The sequence below is a fragment of the Globicephala melas genome, chromosome 4, assembly GCF_963455315.2.
Source record: "Globicephala melas chromosome 4, mGloMel1.2, whole genome shotgun sequence".
NCBI lineage: Eukaryota > Metazoa > Chordata > Mammalia > Artiodactyla > Delphinidae > Globicephala > Globicephala melas.
Genome location: NC_083317.1, coordinates 18,545,498 through 18,562,216, shown reverse-complemented (window position 1 = coordinate 18,562,216; position 16,719 = coordinate 18,545,498). Strand labels below are relative to the sequence as shown.

The 16,719-nt window shown below is 37.0% G+C and overlaps 1 protein-coding gene across 6 annotated transcripts in view; it reads right to left on the bottom strand.

Annotated features, from left to right (window-relative positions):
* APP (amyloid beta precursor protein) overlaps positions 1–16,719 on the bottom strand; it is a 272,613-nt gene that overhangs the window by 181,448 nt on the left and 74,446 nt on the right. For all 6 annotated transcript variants that reach the window (XM_030880953.3, XM_030880952.3, XM_030880955.2 and 3 more), the window contains exon 3: positions 14,507–14,636. In XM_030880953.3, coding sequence (XP_030736813.1) covers positions 14,507–14,636 — 130 coding nt within the window. The remainder of the gene's footprint in view (positions 1–14,506; positions 14,637–16,719) is intronic.

The following is a 16,719-nucleotide window of genomic DNA, read 5'->3' as shown; positions in this document are numbered from 1 at the left end:
ATTTTATTCTTGCATACTAGTTGTCATTAACCCACAGAAAAAACAAAACAAAACAAAGCAACAACAAAAGCCCTTGATGATGGTGATAGCCCAGCATGGGGTGTATTTTTGCATCAATAGTCTGATGCATTAAGCTCATTCAAATGCAATTAATTCCTTTGCATGAAATCAAGGGTCCAGGAGATATTGATAAAAGTTGAAAACAATCCTACCTTTTGCCTAAAACAGATTTTTATCCCAAATGATACAATAAACCAACAGAGAAAAATAGGATAGGCATATCCCATGCTCATGTGCTCTGTGTTTAATCTGAGACTCCTAAATTCACCCGTTATTGATAAGGAAATCTGGCATACACCTTAGATGAAATGTCCAGGAAAGCTAAGAACCAACCAATACTCTGCGCTCTTAGCAGTACGCTGCCTGCTCTTTTCCTGCAGGGACAAGGCTAATTATCAAGACTCTGGGAGTCATAGGAAGTCTGTTGACGAGTAAGTACTTGGAGGCCTGGCCTGGATTTAATAACTCAGGATTCATCAAGCCAGGCCTTTGGGAAACCAATGCACTGATGAGGTTTCCTAGTATGTGTATTGTGAGAAAATAAACAACCCAGGAGGACTCATATAAACACCAATACTGAGAAGGCTGCAGAAAAATGAGCCAGAGGAAGACTGGGAGTCAGCAGAGAGAATAACAAAGGCAAGAGCGTAATAATAGTGTGGGGAGAAGGCAGTGATCAGCAGGGTTAGATACCACTGAGACGTCAGGAAGGACAAAAAAATGGGCAAAGAGCTCATTCACTGAAGTTGAAGGGATGGATACCTCATAATGGCGAACTGGAGGGAGGTGGATGTTGCAAAGATAAGATAGGAATGGCTGACTATCATATCAAGAAGCACAGCTGTGAATGGGTAGAGCAAGCGTGGAAATTAAAGATTTGGGGTTAAGTGATTGACCTGAGGACCCAAGGGTCTTTGATGAACAGGAAAATAAGAGAAGGCTAAAAATTGCTGATACATAAAATAAAATAAAGGGTCTACTGACCAAAGGTCATTCTGAAGTCAGTCTCAGATACAGTGAAGTTAAAGAAACTACTGAAGAAAATATATGCACTGGTACCCATGACTCAATTGAGAATTTTGGCTAAAAATTTAAAATGAGAACAAAAATAGAAAAAGAAGCTAAAATTATTTAAATGGCAAAACAGGATAACTTCTTGGCATATTGAAAATGAGCCTACTATATTAAATATGCTTAGATAATGCAGAATATCATAAGTCCCTGACTGACAATTAATTCTGTTTTCAATAAAGCAAGAAGAAAGAGTCACATGACCAACTCATAGGAAACCAGCAACCTGGAGCTGATGAAGATATACAATAAAGAAGGAGATCTTCAGTGACAGCAGGAAAAAAAAAAAAAATTCTCTCAAAGTAGTTAAGACTAAAAGGGGAAGATTTAGGGGAGCTCCAGCTGGGTAACATTTTTGAAAATACATGTACCTCTAAATTAATAAATCAATAGGATGGCCCAAATTTTAATGTCATGAGAAAATTTAAACCTCTAGAAGGGGAGTAATTAACATCTACATATCAAGTACCTACTAAGCACCACATTCACCTCATCATCTAACAAAGGCATTTCAATATGATAGGAATTAATGGTTAGTAAACACATATATTATCCTAACTCTTAAGATACAACGTAAAAATCTGAAATAAGTTTGTAGATTCCATTACCATTATAAATGATACTTAGAAGTGGGTTTCTGTTAAAATAACCCTTTAGTATTATTAGACTTAAAAGCTAAAGATAATGAAACTGCTATAAACTAATCTAATGGTATGTTTTATGTCTGAATACAGATGCCTCTGGTAATACTGGTGTCAATCTTTAAAATAAAACAGCCAGTTATTTTACCAGCAAAGTGAGTTTATTCAGGAATAGCAGAGGAATTGCAATTCGGGACAATCAAGCTATAGCAAATATCACAGGCAAGCCCAGCAAATGAAGGAGAGGAAGGTTACTTTATAGAGAAAGAGGAGGAAGTTTGGCGGGGCTGATCTAAGCAAAAGTCCATTGAAGGGAAAGGGAGAGTTCAGGGTGGTGATGGCTTCTCATTGGCTGAGTTGTAGAGTTTCCCATTGGCTGGGCTTGTTATTGGGCAAGGAGGAAATCTTCCTTCCTCCTGCTGGGGTAGTAGAGACCTTGCTGCTCAGAAATGTAAAGCTGCGATAGTGTGTACATAAGAGCTCCCACTTCAGGGATGCCTGACTCCACTTTAAATGAGGTTTCTCTTATTAATTTTTACACTGGCTTTAAACTAGACACATACAGATTTCCCAGAGATAAGAATTTAACGTTCTTTTATCCGGGTCCAAAAAAATCTTAGTTTCTACCTAATCTGAGATTCCTACGTTACTTCTTGGTTGTTAAATAAAACCTGCCCTTCCCCTACTGATAAATACTGGCATAAGTAAATGACATTTATTTCTGTAACCTTGGAGATTCTTTTAGGCATGTGAAATTACTGCTTTACGCCCTTTGCCTTCCCAGTGTTTACGCTATTTCTTCCTTAAGATTTCCTTCCTTTTAAAACATTCATCTAACTCCTCAATTCATTCATTCAATATGCACTTATTAGGTACCTACTATGTGCCATGACATGCTTAAAGCTCTGGGAATATATTTCAGTGAATGAAACAAAAGTCCCAATTTTCATAGAGCTTACATTTCTGATAAAAAACAATAATTTCCAAATTTACAAGCATTGCAGGAAGGGCTTATTGTTTATTCTTAGTATAGCTCTATGATTATTCTTTTCCCTCATTAGGCCCTCAAATCCACTAACTGTAAAACTTTCTCCCAATTTACTACCCTATTATGGATCTGCTATTTAAATTCAAAACATGTTGAGGTGCTGTGTGGCCAGGTTACTACAGTTTATGGAAATATTACTCCAAAGTATAAGGAGTTTTTTCTCTAATCCAATATACCATCTGTTAAAAGAACTGACATAATTAAAGGCTTAAAACCGCATTGACTGTTCAGATATTTTTTCTAGACACCACCTAAAAGAAACAATCAAATGAATTTAATGTCTTTGCAAATAAAAATGTGATTTCTGTGCTATTCCAAACTTAATCAACCATCTTAGTTCTGTTCTAATTTTCCAACATTATGTACCAATATTACCGACACAAACTGTTGTCCCCGGAAAATGTTTTCTAATTCATATCTCTTCATTTTCTCTACTTATGCCTTAGGATCCATACTATGCCTCATCCTCTTTCCAGAAACTTCTACTGTATGCTCCAGCCTTATCTCCTATTCTTACAGCAATCCCTTATCTTACTCACAGAAAAAGTTCATACCATCCGGTCATAAAGCAAATTTGAAGCAAGTGTAAAAATGAGTAGAGATTTAACAGATTTGTGGTTAGGAGAGAACTTCCGGGGGAGAGGAGTCGAGTTTTGATCATGTTGAGTTTGAGTCCTTGAACAAACACCTGTCACTAAATCAGCAGAGAAGATCAGCATGTTTCCAGAGTAAAAACAATCACAACTACAAACCTCTACAACATCTAAAACAGTAAAATTCTGCGCTGAATTCTGTAAGATAGGTATAAGGATAATTTTATATGCATATAGTCATAAATTATGCCCATGGAGAAGCAAACATCTTCTAAGGAAATACACAATACACAACAAGCTCCTCTATATGAAATCACAGTTTAACTTTATCCAGCTCAAACTTAGCTAAATAAGGACACCTCTAACACTACATTCACTTGTAAATTCTAATTTTATAAGAAAATTTCTAGATTAAAAAAAAAAAATCCCTGGAAGCCTAAACTCAACTTCTTCCTGCCATAGACCTACTTGATAAATTTCTCTGTAGCAAAAAGGGGTAATAAAAATCATTTATTACCATCTCATTTAGCTGTCTCTCTGCTATACACCCCCATATTTTTAAACTCTGTACTTAAACAGCTATTTTCTTTGCTTTTTCCACTTTCAGTCTTCCTAATGTGAAGGTGTGTCTACCCCTTCCCTTCCCACCTTCCTTCCAGTATGGTTTTATCATGTAAATAGCATCTGTATCCTGACGCCTCAGTATTGTTCAGACCCTGGCAATGGCATATTCTTTCTTTTTCTCTTACAGCTGTTTGTTATTTTTTAACTTTTCGTTTTTCTTTTTCTAAAGTTAATACCTGCCCCATTTTTACACTTACTTCATTTTCTCTTGCACCCATCAGTACTGCATCTTTCCCGAACTCTGCAACAGAACTCTATAACCACACTAAGTACAGGCAGGCCCATCAGGTACTGCATCAGTGCTATGGTATTTTTTGGTCTGGAGACCTCCCTCCTGGGAGCCTTTGCATTCTCCTCCAGTCTGGACTGGCTTCTCTCCAGACTGCAGTACAGCTGTTGCCTTGGGACTTCCCTTCACCACCAGGTTTCAAAGCTGAAGTCTGAGACTCATTGACAGAAGAAAAAAAAAAAAGATTCCTGGGACACATCACATCACCAGCAAGAGCTGAAATTTATCAAGGGATGTGGAAGAGAAAGAAAGTTTAATGAAGCCACTCAGTGACTACCGCGATAAAAAAGAAAACTAACAGAATTTATCTCTAAACTGCTGAGTAAAACCAACACTAAGCACTCGCAGTGTCGAGTACTAAAATTTGAACATTGAAATACATCTTTACTCGGGCTTCATCTTGGCTGTCATCTTTATGTCATTTCTTACATTCATGATGTTTTCTTTTGTGCACACGTTTTGCCTCAATGCTCTTTGCTCAATTCTTTCATTACATACAAACATCAAATTACTTTTCTGAAATGCATTAAAATACCTCAGAGAAATTATTTCCCCAAATTTCACTGTAGTATGCTTGATATAATGAACTCTTCCCTTCATAGTAAATACAATTATACTTTAATGGGTACTGTTTGGAGATATTATAAAGATATGCTGTACCTAATTAAACAAGATCAAAACTAAAATTTTTTAAGTTCACAAAAAAGCATTTCTCAGTACTTTTTCCTAAAGAAGAAATATATCAAAAATTTCCTGTAATTTGTGATGGCATTAAGTCTATCTCTAATATATTTTACATATTATTTAGATAATTTTTAAAATATAGTTTGCTAATTAAAATATAATGAAAACTAGGATTTTGTGGTAAGAGTCTGAGTTAATTTACTGAATTCCAATTGTTATGTTGGGTTTAAGCCACTTTCCCGTCCTAGGAACCATAATGATAGCTGTCTGTACCACTCTAGAGATTTTCTTACATTTTATATTCTCTTTCTGGTTTCAATTATTCATGTGGTATAAAACATGGTACCCTAATTTCCCCCAAATCTTATACAACTGTCAGACAAATTATATTTTCTACTATAGTTCTTTGGAAAGTTATTTACTGGCCAAAACAGTAAGCAAAATCAAGAAAATATCTCAAATATGTTATTTGTTTTGGGAAATAACACGATGAGAATTGAGCTGTAAACACAAAAGGGAAAATCAGTTTCCTTTCTCTGTTGCAGGTAGGAAGTGATGGCAAGCAACATACCACCTAAAAAAGAAGTTCCCAGAGTGAAAAGAGAACTTTTATGGAAGTCCATTTCTTTCTTGATTCCCTACCATAATCACCTCTACTCAATCACATCAGGAAAAAAGAAAAGTTCATGACAAAAGACACAGCTTGAGGTTAGCTGGAAACACTATGGCCCTTCATGTTAAATTTATGTTAAAACAGCAAGCTAATGATTACCATGGTTACATTATGCAGATGCAACCAGGAAGCAGCTGTTTACTGGTTGGCACAGAAAAGTAAATGTTTCAAGACCATCAGATCTGATGTGACAGTACCGATTCCAGATACACAGAGAAATTAAAAACTCAAAATAACATACATCCACTCTAGCTGATGTGTTACTAAATCTAAAGCCATTTTTGCCCTTTTTTAATAAAGTAGGTGAAAATGTGACCATGTGAAATTTAAGTTACATGTGATTTTTTTTAATTTCTGGGATGTCAGCATCTGTCTGTCTGTCTCTTTATATATATGGAAACAATCTAAAAGCAATATAAAAAATAAAATTAAACACAGAATATACTTTTCATGAATTTAACTGCTGTTTATAAAAGCAAACAGTAAATAATGGGGGTCATAATTTACTTGTATGGAGAATCCATAATAATCTCAATTTAAAAAAAATTCATATCCCAGTATCTCCTGGAGAGAGTCACAGTACATATATACAACTCAAATAGTGCTGGTATTTCATATAAAAATGGCAACCAGAGCAGCAGGTGATTCCTGAGTCTCTACTCATCTTTTTTATTATGATTGAATTATTAGCTTAAAAAAAATGTTTTCTACTCTCAAAAATTCTAACCTCAGTTGCCGAAAGACAAGTTAAGTTATCATGTGCATATACATAAAAGGAAAGAGGTATATAGTCGATGCCAGCCTGAAAATAAGTAGTTAGATATAAATTTATATTTAAAATGATAACATAATAGTATTTACTATAAATGAAGGAAAACACTAATGCTTTTAAAAAACTAATACCCTATCATAACCTACTACTCCCTCTTCCTGAAAATGATGCATAGCCTTTAAGGTCCTACCTTCAGGACTTTGTTCATCATTGTCTAAATACCTAAAATATATCTCCATTCTTGCCCCCATCCTTGAAATCCTGGCACAATGCTACTTCTTGCCAAGGCTTCCTCAAAGTCCTTAGCCAGAAACCCCTACTCCTACATTATAAACCCAGGAAGAGGGACCGCATCTCACCTATCTTCAGGGTCAACCACATGCAGGTGGTCAATAAAACCTTACATAATGAATATATAAATTACAACTCTTACTAGTCACTTTTGTAGGGTTTATTTCTTTGTGAATAGTCAATTGACTGTTTCCCAAGTTGGAAATTAAGAGAAAAAATATTTTAAATAGTCTCTTTATTATTAACAAATAATAGAAATTATGAATGGTTTTTAACTCATTATCAAGAAAAATATCAGAGCTAAATATAGAGGTATCTGTATACTCAGGATCACATATCAGTTAAAAATTTTCCTCCATATTTTAATACATACAATTAAATAGTACATATCTTTTATAAAAGCAACTATAAGATGTGCAACACCTGCAGGTAATAACTGTTTGTAAAAATCAAATGAAAGCAAATATATCTACCACGATGTTTGTCACAGCATCATTTACAACAATCACAACTAAACAAGCAACCTAACTGCCAAAAATAAGGAATAGACACACTGTAGTGCCTGGTGTAATGCTAGATTAAAAAGAGTGTTTTCAAAGAAAATTAAATTTCATGAATAAAGTATAAAAATGTTAGGTGAAAAAAAAAGCTGGCGACAAAATGGGGAACAGAATTACATAACTATTAAAAATAATAAAAACAAAACATATATGACAAAAAATAGACTGAAAGGAAGCCAAATGGTTTTTTGGTTATTACTTTTTGGTAGTGGTCACATTTTCTAAACTTCATACAATGAACATGTGTTACTTCTGTAATCAGTGAATTTCAAGCACACAACTGCAACCTGCAGCACATATTACAAACGAGATGCCTATTAACCTCAGTATATATACTTTTCAATGCATTACTGAGAAGTGTTGGAACAATATCATGTCAAATAAACTGAGATTTCTTTTTCTTGCCTATCATCTAGGACCCTGCAGATAACTGTGTATTTTAGGACAACACTGACAATGGAGCACACCCATAAAGTATAACGGCAAATTTTCGAAAGCTGTTGTTTTTTTCTTAATGACTCATATTACGTAATAACTCCTAAATATACCTCCAGTTAAAAAAGACAAAATCAAACATTTCACTAAGTAAATTATTCATGCTATCATAGCTCTTATCCCTACAAAACATAAGTTATTAAAAGTCCCAGAATCAGGACAAAATAGCAGATACAACAATTAAAATCAGAAGAGGAAGCTAAATTGGCATTGGAGGCAACAAAAAACACTAAATTTCTCTTTTCTAAGTTTGATTTAAAAAAATCAATCTTTCAACTCATTCCCCTTCACAAACTTTCAGAAAACAAATCAAGCTGGAGCCAGCATAACTGGGACCAACATGGATCACTGATCTTGGCAGATGGCCTAAATGGAAGGAAAACATTTTTATGGGGTTTTCTGCTTAACCAAATGGGAGGGCCTTCACCTTCTAAGTCCTTCACCACCCAGAAGGAATCTATAGGATAAATGTAGTCTTCCTATTCAACAATCCACCCTGAAACAAATGTAGCTTCCATATGCAATTTTTTGAGAAAACAAACAAACACACACAAAACAAAAACATTACGCAAGATCAAGGATCTTTTCTGGACTTCCCTGGTGGTCCAGTGGTGAAGAATCCACCTTTCAATGCAGGGGACTCGGGTTCGATCCCTGGTCAGGTAACTAAGATCCCACATGCCGCGGGGCAACAAAGCCCGCTCTGGAACCGGCGCGCCACAATTACAGAGTGCATGCGCCTCAACTAGAGAGCCCACGTGCCGCAAACTACAGAGCCCACGTGCTCTGGAGCCTGTGCCCCACAACTAGAGAGAAGCCCTTGTGCCGCAATGAAAGATCCCATGTGCCGCAACTAAGACCCAACACAGCCAAAATTAAAATAATAAAATAAATAAATATTTTAAAAAAGGATTTTTTCTGAAGAATTTTTGATGATTAATGCTGCTTAAACTTGGTTAAAGGTAAGAAGGGAGACATTATCCTTTTATTTCGGCAGCATGGTGTTTCTAAAATATATTTTCCCATAAGAAGTTATTCCTACTATATAAAACTCCTAAAGCATATCTACCAATAGATAAAACAAATTAAGAATCATTCTGTGTGTCCTTTCAAGCCTTTTGACTCTTTTTTAACCATCACTAAACTGAAGGTAGATACAAAATTTTACGTACTGATTTCATGGCCCAGCTTTTTCTGAACATAAAACTATTTGTTTATTATAAAAATTAATAGAAAAGGCCTTAAATAAAATAAAAATCACCTGTAATCCCACTGTTTGGAGATAAACACTGGTGAGATTTCTTTTCCATGCATATTTTGTTTTACACAGTTGAGAATCAGACTCTATAAACTGGTTTTGGAGTATGACTAATATTCAAAGTGGAAGATCACGTAAAAAGAAGTCTGATGTCTCTACGAGGTGGGTGATTAGCCTTCCCTGATGAAGAAATGCTCCGGGATTCTGATCATTCCTTATGAGAGCACAGTGCAGACAATCCTTAAAAATATAGAATATTCAAGGGTTTGTATCCGTCTCATGTGCAGAGGCCAGGCTCATCAAGCATCGTTCCCACTGTATATTTATACAGCCCCAGCGCATACATCTTCCAGGACTTCATAAGGGATCAGATCTACAGAGTTCAGAGGTCATAGGACTGGAGGAGCCAGAGGCATTGACTAGCTATCCTACTGGATTATCGCGCTGGGGCATCTGGGCATTTAAAAAAATCCTTAGAGTCCACAATAAAAATGTTCTCCCATCCCTACCCCCATTCTTAAAGTTAGATGGAGTCTTATGTAGCAATCTTGAATGTTGTTCTGCTGTTTACTGTGTCTCAAGAGAATTGTTTCGGATAAATCCAAAAAACTACGCTGGTACAATATCTGTCAAAGTATCCAAACACATGCTTTTCACACTAAAGAAGATTAAGATAGCTGTAGATAATTGACACAAAAGTAGTCACCTAGAAAACAATGTTTGCTTGCCTTAAAATTTTATTATAACAATAAAATTCAAAATTAAAAGGAACTGAATAACTTTCATTTCTCATCTGACCATATCTGAATAGCTTCCTTGTCATTACTACTCGTAAGTTTGGAAAGCCTTGAGTATAAAATGAAATAAAATGAGATTCACGGTAGTAATTCCTTAATTCCTAATTCCTTTGGATTAAACTATTAACCCTACTTTGCCCCCATAAATCAACAGTAACTCTCCTTATGCAATGTACCTTGCCTTTACTGGACAGTGGCAAATGCAGAAGAGCATCAGTTTCAATAGCGGGTCTATAACACCATGAAAAGTAGTAATTCAAATGGAAAGGGGTTGAATGCTTTGCAAAGAAAATATTCTTGAGTAATAATGATGTGCTTGAATCCCATATGAGATAATTAATAAAATGTTCAAATGATTAAGACAGATCTTACCGTCTGGTGCCAGAGGCATAACTAAAAGCAAAGGGTGAAATGAGAAAGCCAGCTCACTCTCAAGGGAAATCATCCACTCCATGGGAGGAAAGGGGCAACAGCAACCTAATATGCTTTCTCCATCTAGACAAGGAATGCAAGACACCTTAGAGCAGGGATGCCCAAGGCAAATACATGGCTTAGAGAAAAATAACCCAGTGTGGCACCGGATCCTGCATCTGATAAAAAGGTCAGGAAGGCTGCGTGCTGAACATAACAGGCATTTTTCTCTCTTCAAGCTTTGCTTTGAATTTTAATATGCTTAATGTTTAAGACAATCTTGTTTTCTAGGTAGCACCTTTCTAAGAATGAACTTTAGTAAAATAATCTCTTTTGTCTAAAGTATTTATTTAGATACAGCCAGAAATTTTAGAGGGTACTTATGGTAACGCTAAACAGTAATTTTTTGTTCAAGCAGCAAGTAATATATAAGAATGTTGCCTATTACTACCACAAAGTGGAAACCTGATCACGCAGAGAAATTTATCCTGGAACCATGGAGGTTCCAGTGACATGGCTGTGTCCTTTATGAGACACATTTACAGTGAGATTATTTTTAAAGTGTTACTTAGTGCCTCCAATTCATAGCCTTTCCTCCATGATTTGATTTTGTAAATCAGGTGGTTATTGGCTCTAGTACAATTCTCTTCTCATACTGTAAGGAACACTGGATTGAGAATTGAAAGACCTTGGGCTTTGGTCCTTATTCTACCACTAAATAGCTGTGTGAGTTACTGCAAGAAATTCAATCTCGCTGACCCTCATTATTTGTGCCTGTGAAGTGAGACTAATAAAACCAACATTGCCTGCCTCACAGAGGAAGTATTTCAGTGGGTGCCCTATACAAGTATAAAGAGCTTGACAGTGCTATGTGTAATAGATGTTAAAATCTAGGGAGGAAAAAAGAGGGAAGGGAGGAAAGAAGGAAGGAACAAAAGGGAAAGGGAAAGGAAGAAAATAGGAAAAACAATATATAAACTTGGGACTGTGCAGTATTAATGGAATTAAAATAATATATAAATTACACACTTATGTTTTCCCACTCCTTTTCCTGAAAACAACACACTGTGGTATTCATTGTGGTTATATTATACACCATCTTTTATAATATTATTAGTTGAAGAATGAAATTTTGCCATTTGCAGCAACATGGATGGACTTTGAGGGCATTATGCTAAATGAAGTCAGTCAGACAGCGAAAGACAAATACTGTATGATATCACTTATATGTGGAATCTAAAAAATACAACAAACCAATGAATGAAACAAAAAAGAAGCAGATAAAGAGAACAACTAGTGGTTACCCGTAGGGAGAGGGAAGGGGGGAGGGGCAGGGGAAAAAACGGGGTTATTATGGGATTATATGAAATCATGTGTGTGAAACTTCTGAAAATTGTAAAGCACTATAGAATTTAAAGAATCTTTCATTTGATTAAAAAAAAAAGCAGGAAAAAAAGACTTTTGGAAAATTTGGTATCACCTAGGAATCAAGTAGTACCCACATTCCTCAATTCTAATCTAAGCTCAGTAACAAAGTAGAAAGCATTGTACGTTCTATTGATACTTGTCATGTTAGGGTCTAATTTTTGGTTCAGTGGAAAAATACCAGGGATTCATACAGGCCAGGTACCTAGTGGAAATACTTATGATTATCTAGTCCCACTTGTAGTCAAGAAGCGGTAGTGTCGATGTGTTAATTTAATACCAGCTACTATTCCAGACCTGGGGAAATTGGCTAAACACATCACAAGTGACGTCTTCTGCAATTATGCAATCTGTTCAAAAGATGAAAAAGAAATCTGATACATGCTGATGCCAAAGCCTCAGCAGGAATCAACTCCTTCCCATACTTGTACACAGGCTTTCAGGGAAAGATTATTTTATCAGCTTTTCCATTTCCTCTTGCCCATCTTCACCCTGCACATTACAGCTCTGTAAATATTTGTGGAATATAGCTCTGTAAATATAGTGGAATGACGCATTTTGAAGTGGCCCTCTTTCCACAGTGGTTAACAAAATACGGTGAGGACAGGTCATTAACATTACTATCAAATAAGTGTTTTCTGGGTAAGATTAATTATCAAAAACCAAATTACTTAGGATGGAGTTTTCCCAAATGGTACATAACTCAGCTGATCATGATAAAAACATGTATCTGATAGTAATCATAGCATTATCACAAAATCTCCTGACTTCATATTTAGATCTGAACATATTCTAAGTATCTTTTGTTCCTTCTCACAGCGGTTTTTCCCTTGGATTTTCAATACTCCTGCCGTAGGAAGAGAGCTTTCCAGAGACGGGGAAGTGTATGGAGTAGGGGCGAGGAGAGTGGCTGGCAGAGGGGATACAATCCATCTGGGGTCAAAAGAAATTTGCCACAATAGTGGCACTATGGTCGTGAAGCACGATCTTAATGTGGATTACACCTTAGTTAATTCTGAGAATTCAGAATAGAATTATGAAGCAGAGAGATCTAAGCAAAATGTTATGAGTTTACTTCTGAAACACAGCTACAGTTGTGAGTGTTATATCAGCTGTCATCAGCAATAACACGCATCCAGAGACCTAGTACCTATTGCCAGTGAGCTTATATCATGAAGAAAATGTTATTTGAAACATTTCATAGAATGGGTAAGTAAGAACCAAAAGATTGGCCCACGTAGTTAACTGGATCCCGATCTACTTCCTAACTTATACTGAATGAAATGGTTTTTAGGTTCAACAACTAAATTAGACTGAAATATACAGTTCCTGAAGACAGCTGGCCTCAATATTTCTTGACATTGGAGTTCTGTACCTAGTATTTAAACATTACTTATTTTCATCTTATTAAAACTTCACTTCTTGACCAGTCAGACAGAAATGGCTTAGAAGCCTTGTAAAGTATCGAGGAACAACAGATAAGGAGGAACAAGGAATCTCTTCAATTGCCAAATGTTTAAGAATCTGGTTTTCTACATTTTCTTTATCATAAATCAACCAGATGAAATATTCATTCATTGGACATTAGCCCAGTTTTCTATTAATGTCTCAAATTGTGTGCAGGCATGAACAGTAATCAGTATGTTCTTATGACATTCATGTTTGACCCAAGTATTATACAGATCTCCAGAATCTGTCATCCTGACCCTCTAAGTTTGCTGCTGGGACTCTTTTTTAAAGACAGATCCCTTTCAGTCTTTACAAGATGTCATTGGAATGAATATCCACATCCTCCACAGATAAATCGCTATGTCCTTATTTACAACTATCCTACCGATGAATAAACTTCGGGAAAACATCTAGATGCCAGCTATCAGATCAAAGACTGCTGATTTTCCCAATGCCTGGTTACATAAAAAAATCAACTAGGAAGAGACAGAACCAAGTCAGATTAAATATAGAGTATGAGAGTATTTCCAGAGGAAAAACTATGATACCACAAAAAACAACTCAGTTTTTAAAATAACAAATTAAAGTAAAATTTGAGGTCAGAAAGGAACACACATTTAAACCTTAGTGATCAAACTGTTCCCTCTAGTTTGAGGTAAGCAGGAAAAACAAACAAACAAACAAACTCTAATTCCCCAATTATCTTCAAACAGGAGGTGTAGTGGGTTGTTGTAGAAAGAGATTTTTAAGAAATTAGCAAAATGCACATTAGGCTCTCTTTTCTATGAAGTCTATTGAAGAAACACACAAGGTCTTAATTCTACTAAGTCCAGTTAATTAGTGTGCATGAGAATCATCTACAGAATCTGGTAAAATTAAGATTCTTGGGGCTTCCCTGGTGGCACAGTGGTTGGGAGTCTGCCTGCCGATGCAGGGGACGCGGGTTTGTGCCCCGGTCCGGGAGGATCCCACGTGCCGTGGAGCGGCTGGGCCCGTGAGTCATGGCCGCTGAGCCTGTGCGTCCGGAGCCTGTGCTCCGCAACGGGAGAGGCCATAGCGGTGAGAAGCCTGCGTACCGCAAAAAAAAAAAAAAAAAAAAAAAAGATTCTTGGGCCCCATGACTAGGCATTTTCACTCAGCAGTTATGGCATAGGTCCACAAATTTTTAATGATAATAAACACACTCGGTAAATTCATTCTGAGGCAGGAAGCTCAGACATACTGCGTCCAAAATATAGTCCAATGCAGAGTGGCAATATGCTGAAGGAAGAGCCTGCATATCTGATCTAATAATTAGAGCATCCTTCCTTTTCATCCCCAAAGCCCAGAGCCAATCAACGCCAGCTCCCAGGTCAGTCAGCTCACCTAAGCAGCGGTAGGGAATCACAATGTGGGCATGGGTCTTGCACTGCTTCCGGCCTCTCTTGCACCAGTTCTGGATGGTCACTGGTTGGTTGGCTTCCACCACATTGGTGATCTGCAGTTCAGAGTAGACCTGGGAGAGCATACAAAAAGGGTAAATCGTTACCTGAGGCAGGGCTGGCACACAAGCACCCGTTGAACCGCCACTGTTATTCTAACGTTTTCAAGCCTGCTCTAATTGTGATCTAGCTTGGGGAATTCAGGGTAAAGAAAAAGATCAAGAACCTATCATTCCATTCAAAACACTAAGCAATATAACTTTTACTTTATTTTACTGCACCCATTCCAGCTTAACATATTTTCTAGGGGAGATAAAATAGAAAGGGAGGAGGGGGCCCGCTTAAAAGCATGGGGTCATTTCAAAGCAAAATAAACTGGTGTGACAATGATACTCTGTAATGCCCTAAATAAATGTTATAGTAGATACACCTGGGAATATTACCATGACTTAAATTCAACCCTCCCATGTCTTACTCAATTAGGCAAATATTTCACATACAGGGTATGACACACAGCAAGCTTCCTACATAAAAATCTTTATCTTTATTCAAAGTAATTTACATAAGAATAATTTATCAAACAGTTATCATGACTGTCATTTAGATAAAGAATTGCATTGATGAATCTCTTCCCTTGAAAATTACAGCCCTTTGCTCTGATTACTGTTCTCAACAAATCATGGTGTTTACTGAGCACTTGGAAAGAAATGGAAACTTGATGAACTAAAATATATTTGTGAAAGTATCAAATCCCTTCTATTTATTAATAACAGTAGAGATTTGAAGGAAAAATATAAACATAAAAATTTATTTCTAAAATGGGCTTTCCCTTGCATAAATCTTCCATTTCACCAGGGTTGCTGTTTTGCCAGTTAAATACAATGAAGAGAGAAAAGCATACGAGAACTGAGGGTAGAACCAAGGGAATGGTTATAATAATTGGCCATGAAATCTAAAGTGGGAATATGAAGGTTGAGATACACGTTTAAAAGGCTGTAGTATCAATGAGTGGTGGTGTGTGCTACAGAATTTTGTCCTAAAGATACCAAAGAAAATGGGGTGGTTAGAAGCAGTACTTGGAGAGTCAGAGAGCTGAAATTAAGATTCTGGGGGAGTTACAGTTATTGGCAATTGCAAGGAATATAACATGAGTATCAGAGGGCATGGCTGAAAAAGAATGATAAACGCAAGATCACAGGAGGAATGAAAATAAAAAAACCAGAAGCTGGAATCTTGGATCATCAAGGTTGATATTAAAATCACCTAAGAATGGGGCTTCCCTGGTGGCGCAGTGGTTAAGAATCCTCCTGCCAATGCAGGGGACACGGGTTCGAGCCCTGGTCCGGGAAGATCCCACATGCCGTGGAGCAACTAAGCCTGTGTGCCACAACTAACTGAGCCTGCACGCTAGAGCCCATGAGCCACAACTACTGAAGCCCATGCGCCTAGAGCCCACGCTCTGCAGCAAGGGAAGCCACCGCAATGAGAAGCCCATGTACCGCAACGAAGAGTAGCCCCCTCTCACTGCAACTAGAGAAAGCCCGCACGCAGCAATAAAGACCAAACAGAGCCAAAAATAAATACAAATAAAATAAATAAATTAAAAATCACCTAAGAATTACAAAAGATGCACTTGACTGAATGACAGAAGGTCAGGACCTAAAACCTTCAAAGATTGCCACTGCAGTAGAAAGAGCTCTCCAGATGCCTCCAACAGGTGGAGGAGAGGGGTAAATTAATCCAAGACCATGTATTTCACAGTTTGGGTGGGGGACATTTTAGGGCGAAGGAAAAAATGGTTTGGAAGTGAAAATGAGTGACAAGGAAGACATCCCTACCTCTAGGCACAATGCTATGAGAGTTGCAAGGGAAGAGCTACCTGAGGAGGCTACAGGGGAAGCAGTGCCTTTGGGGAAACACCAGGTTTCAGAACAAGAAGATACTGTCGAACAGTATGGAGGTTCCTTAAAAAACTACAAACAGAACTACCATATGACCCAGCAATCCCACTACTGGGCATATACCCTGAGAAAACCATAATTCAAAAAGAGTCATGTACCAAAATGTTCATTGCAGCTCTGTTTACAATAGCCTGGAGATGGAAGCAACCTAAGTGTCCATCGTCGGATGAATGGATAAAGAAGATGTGGCCCATAT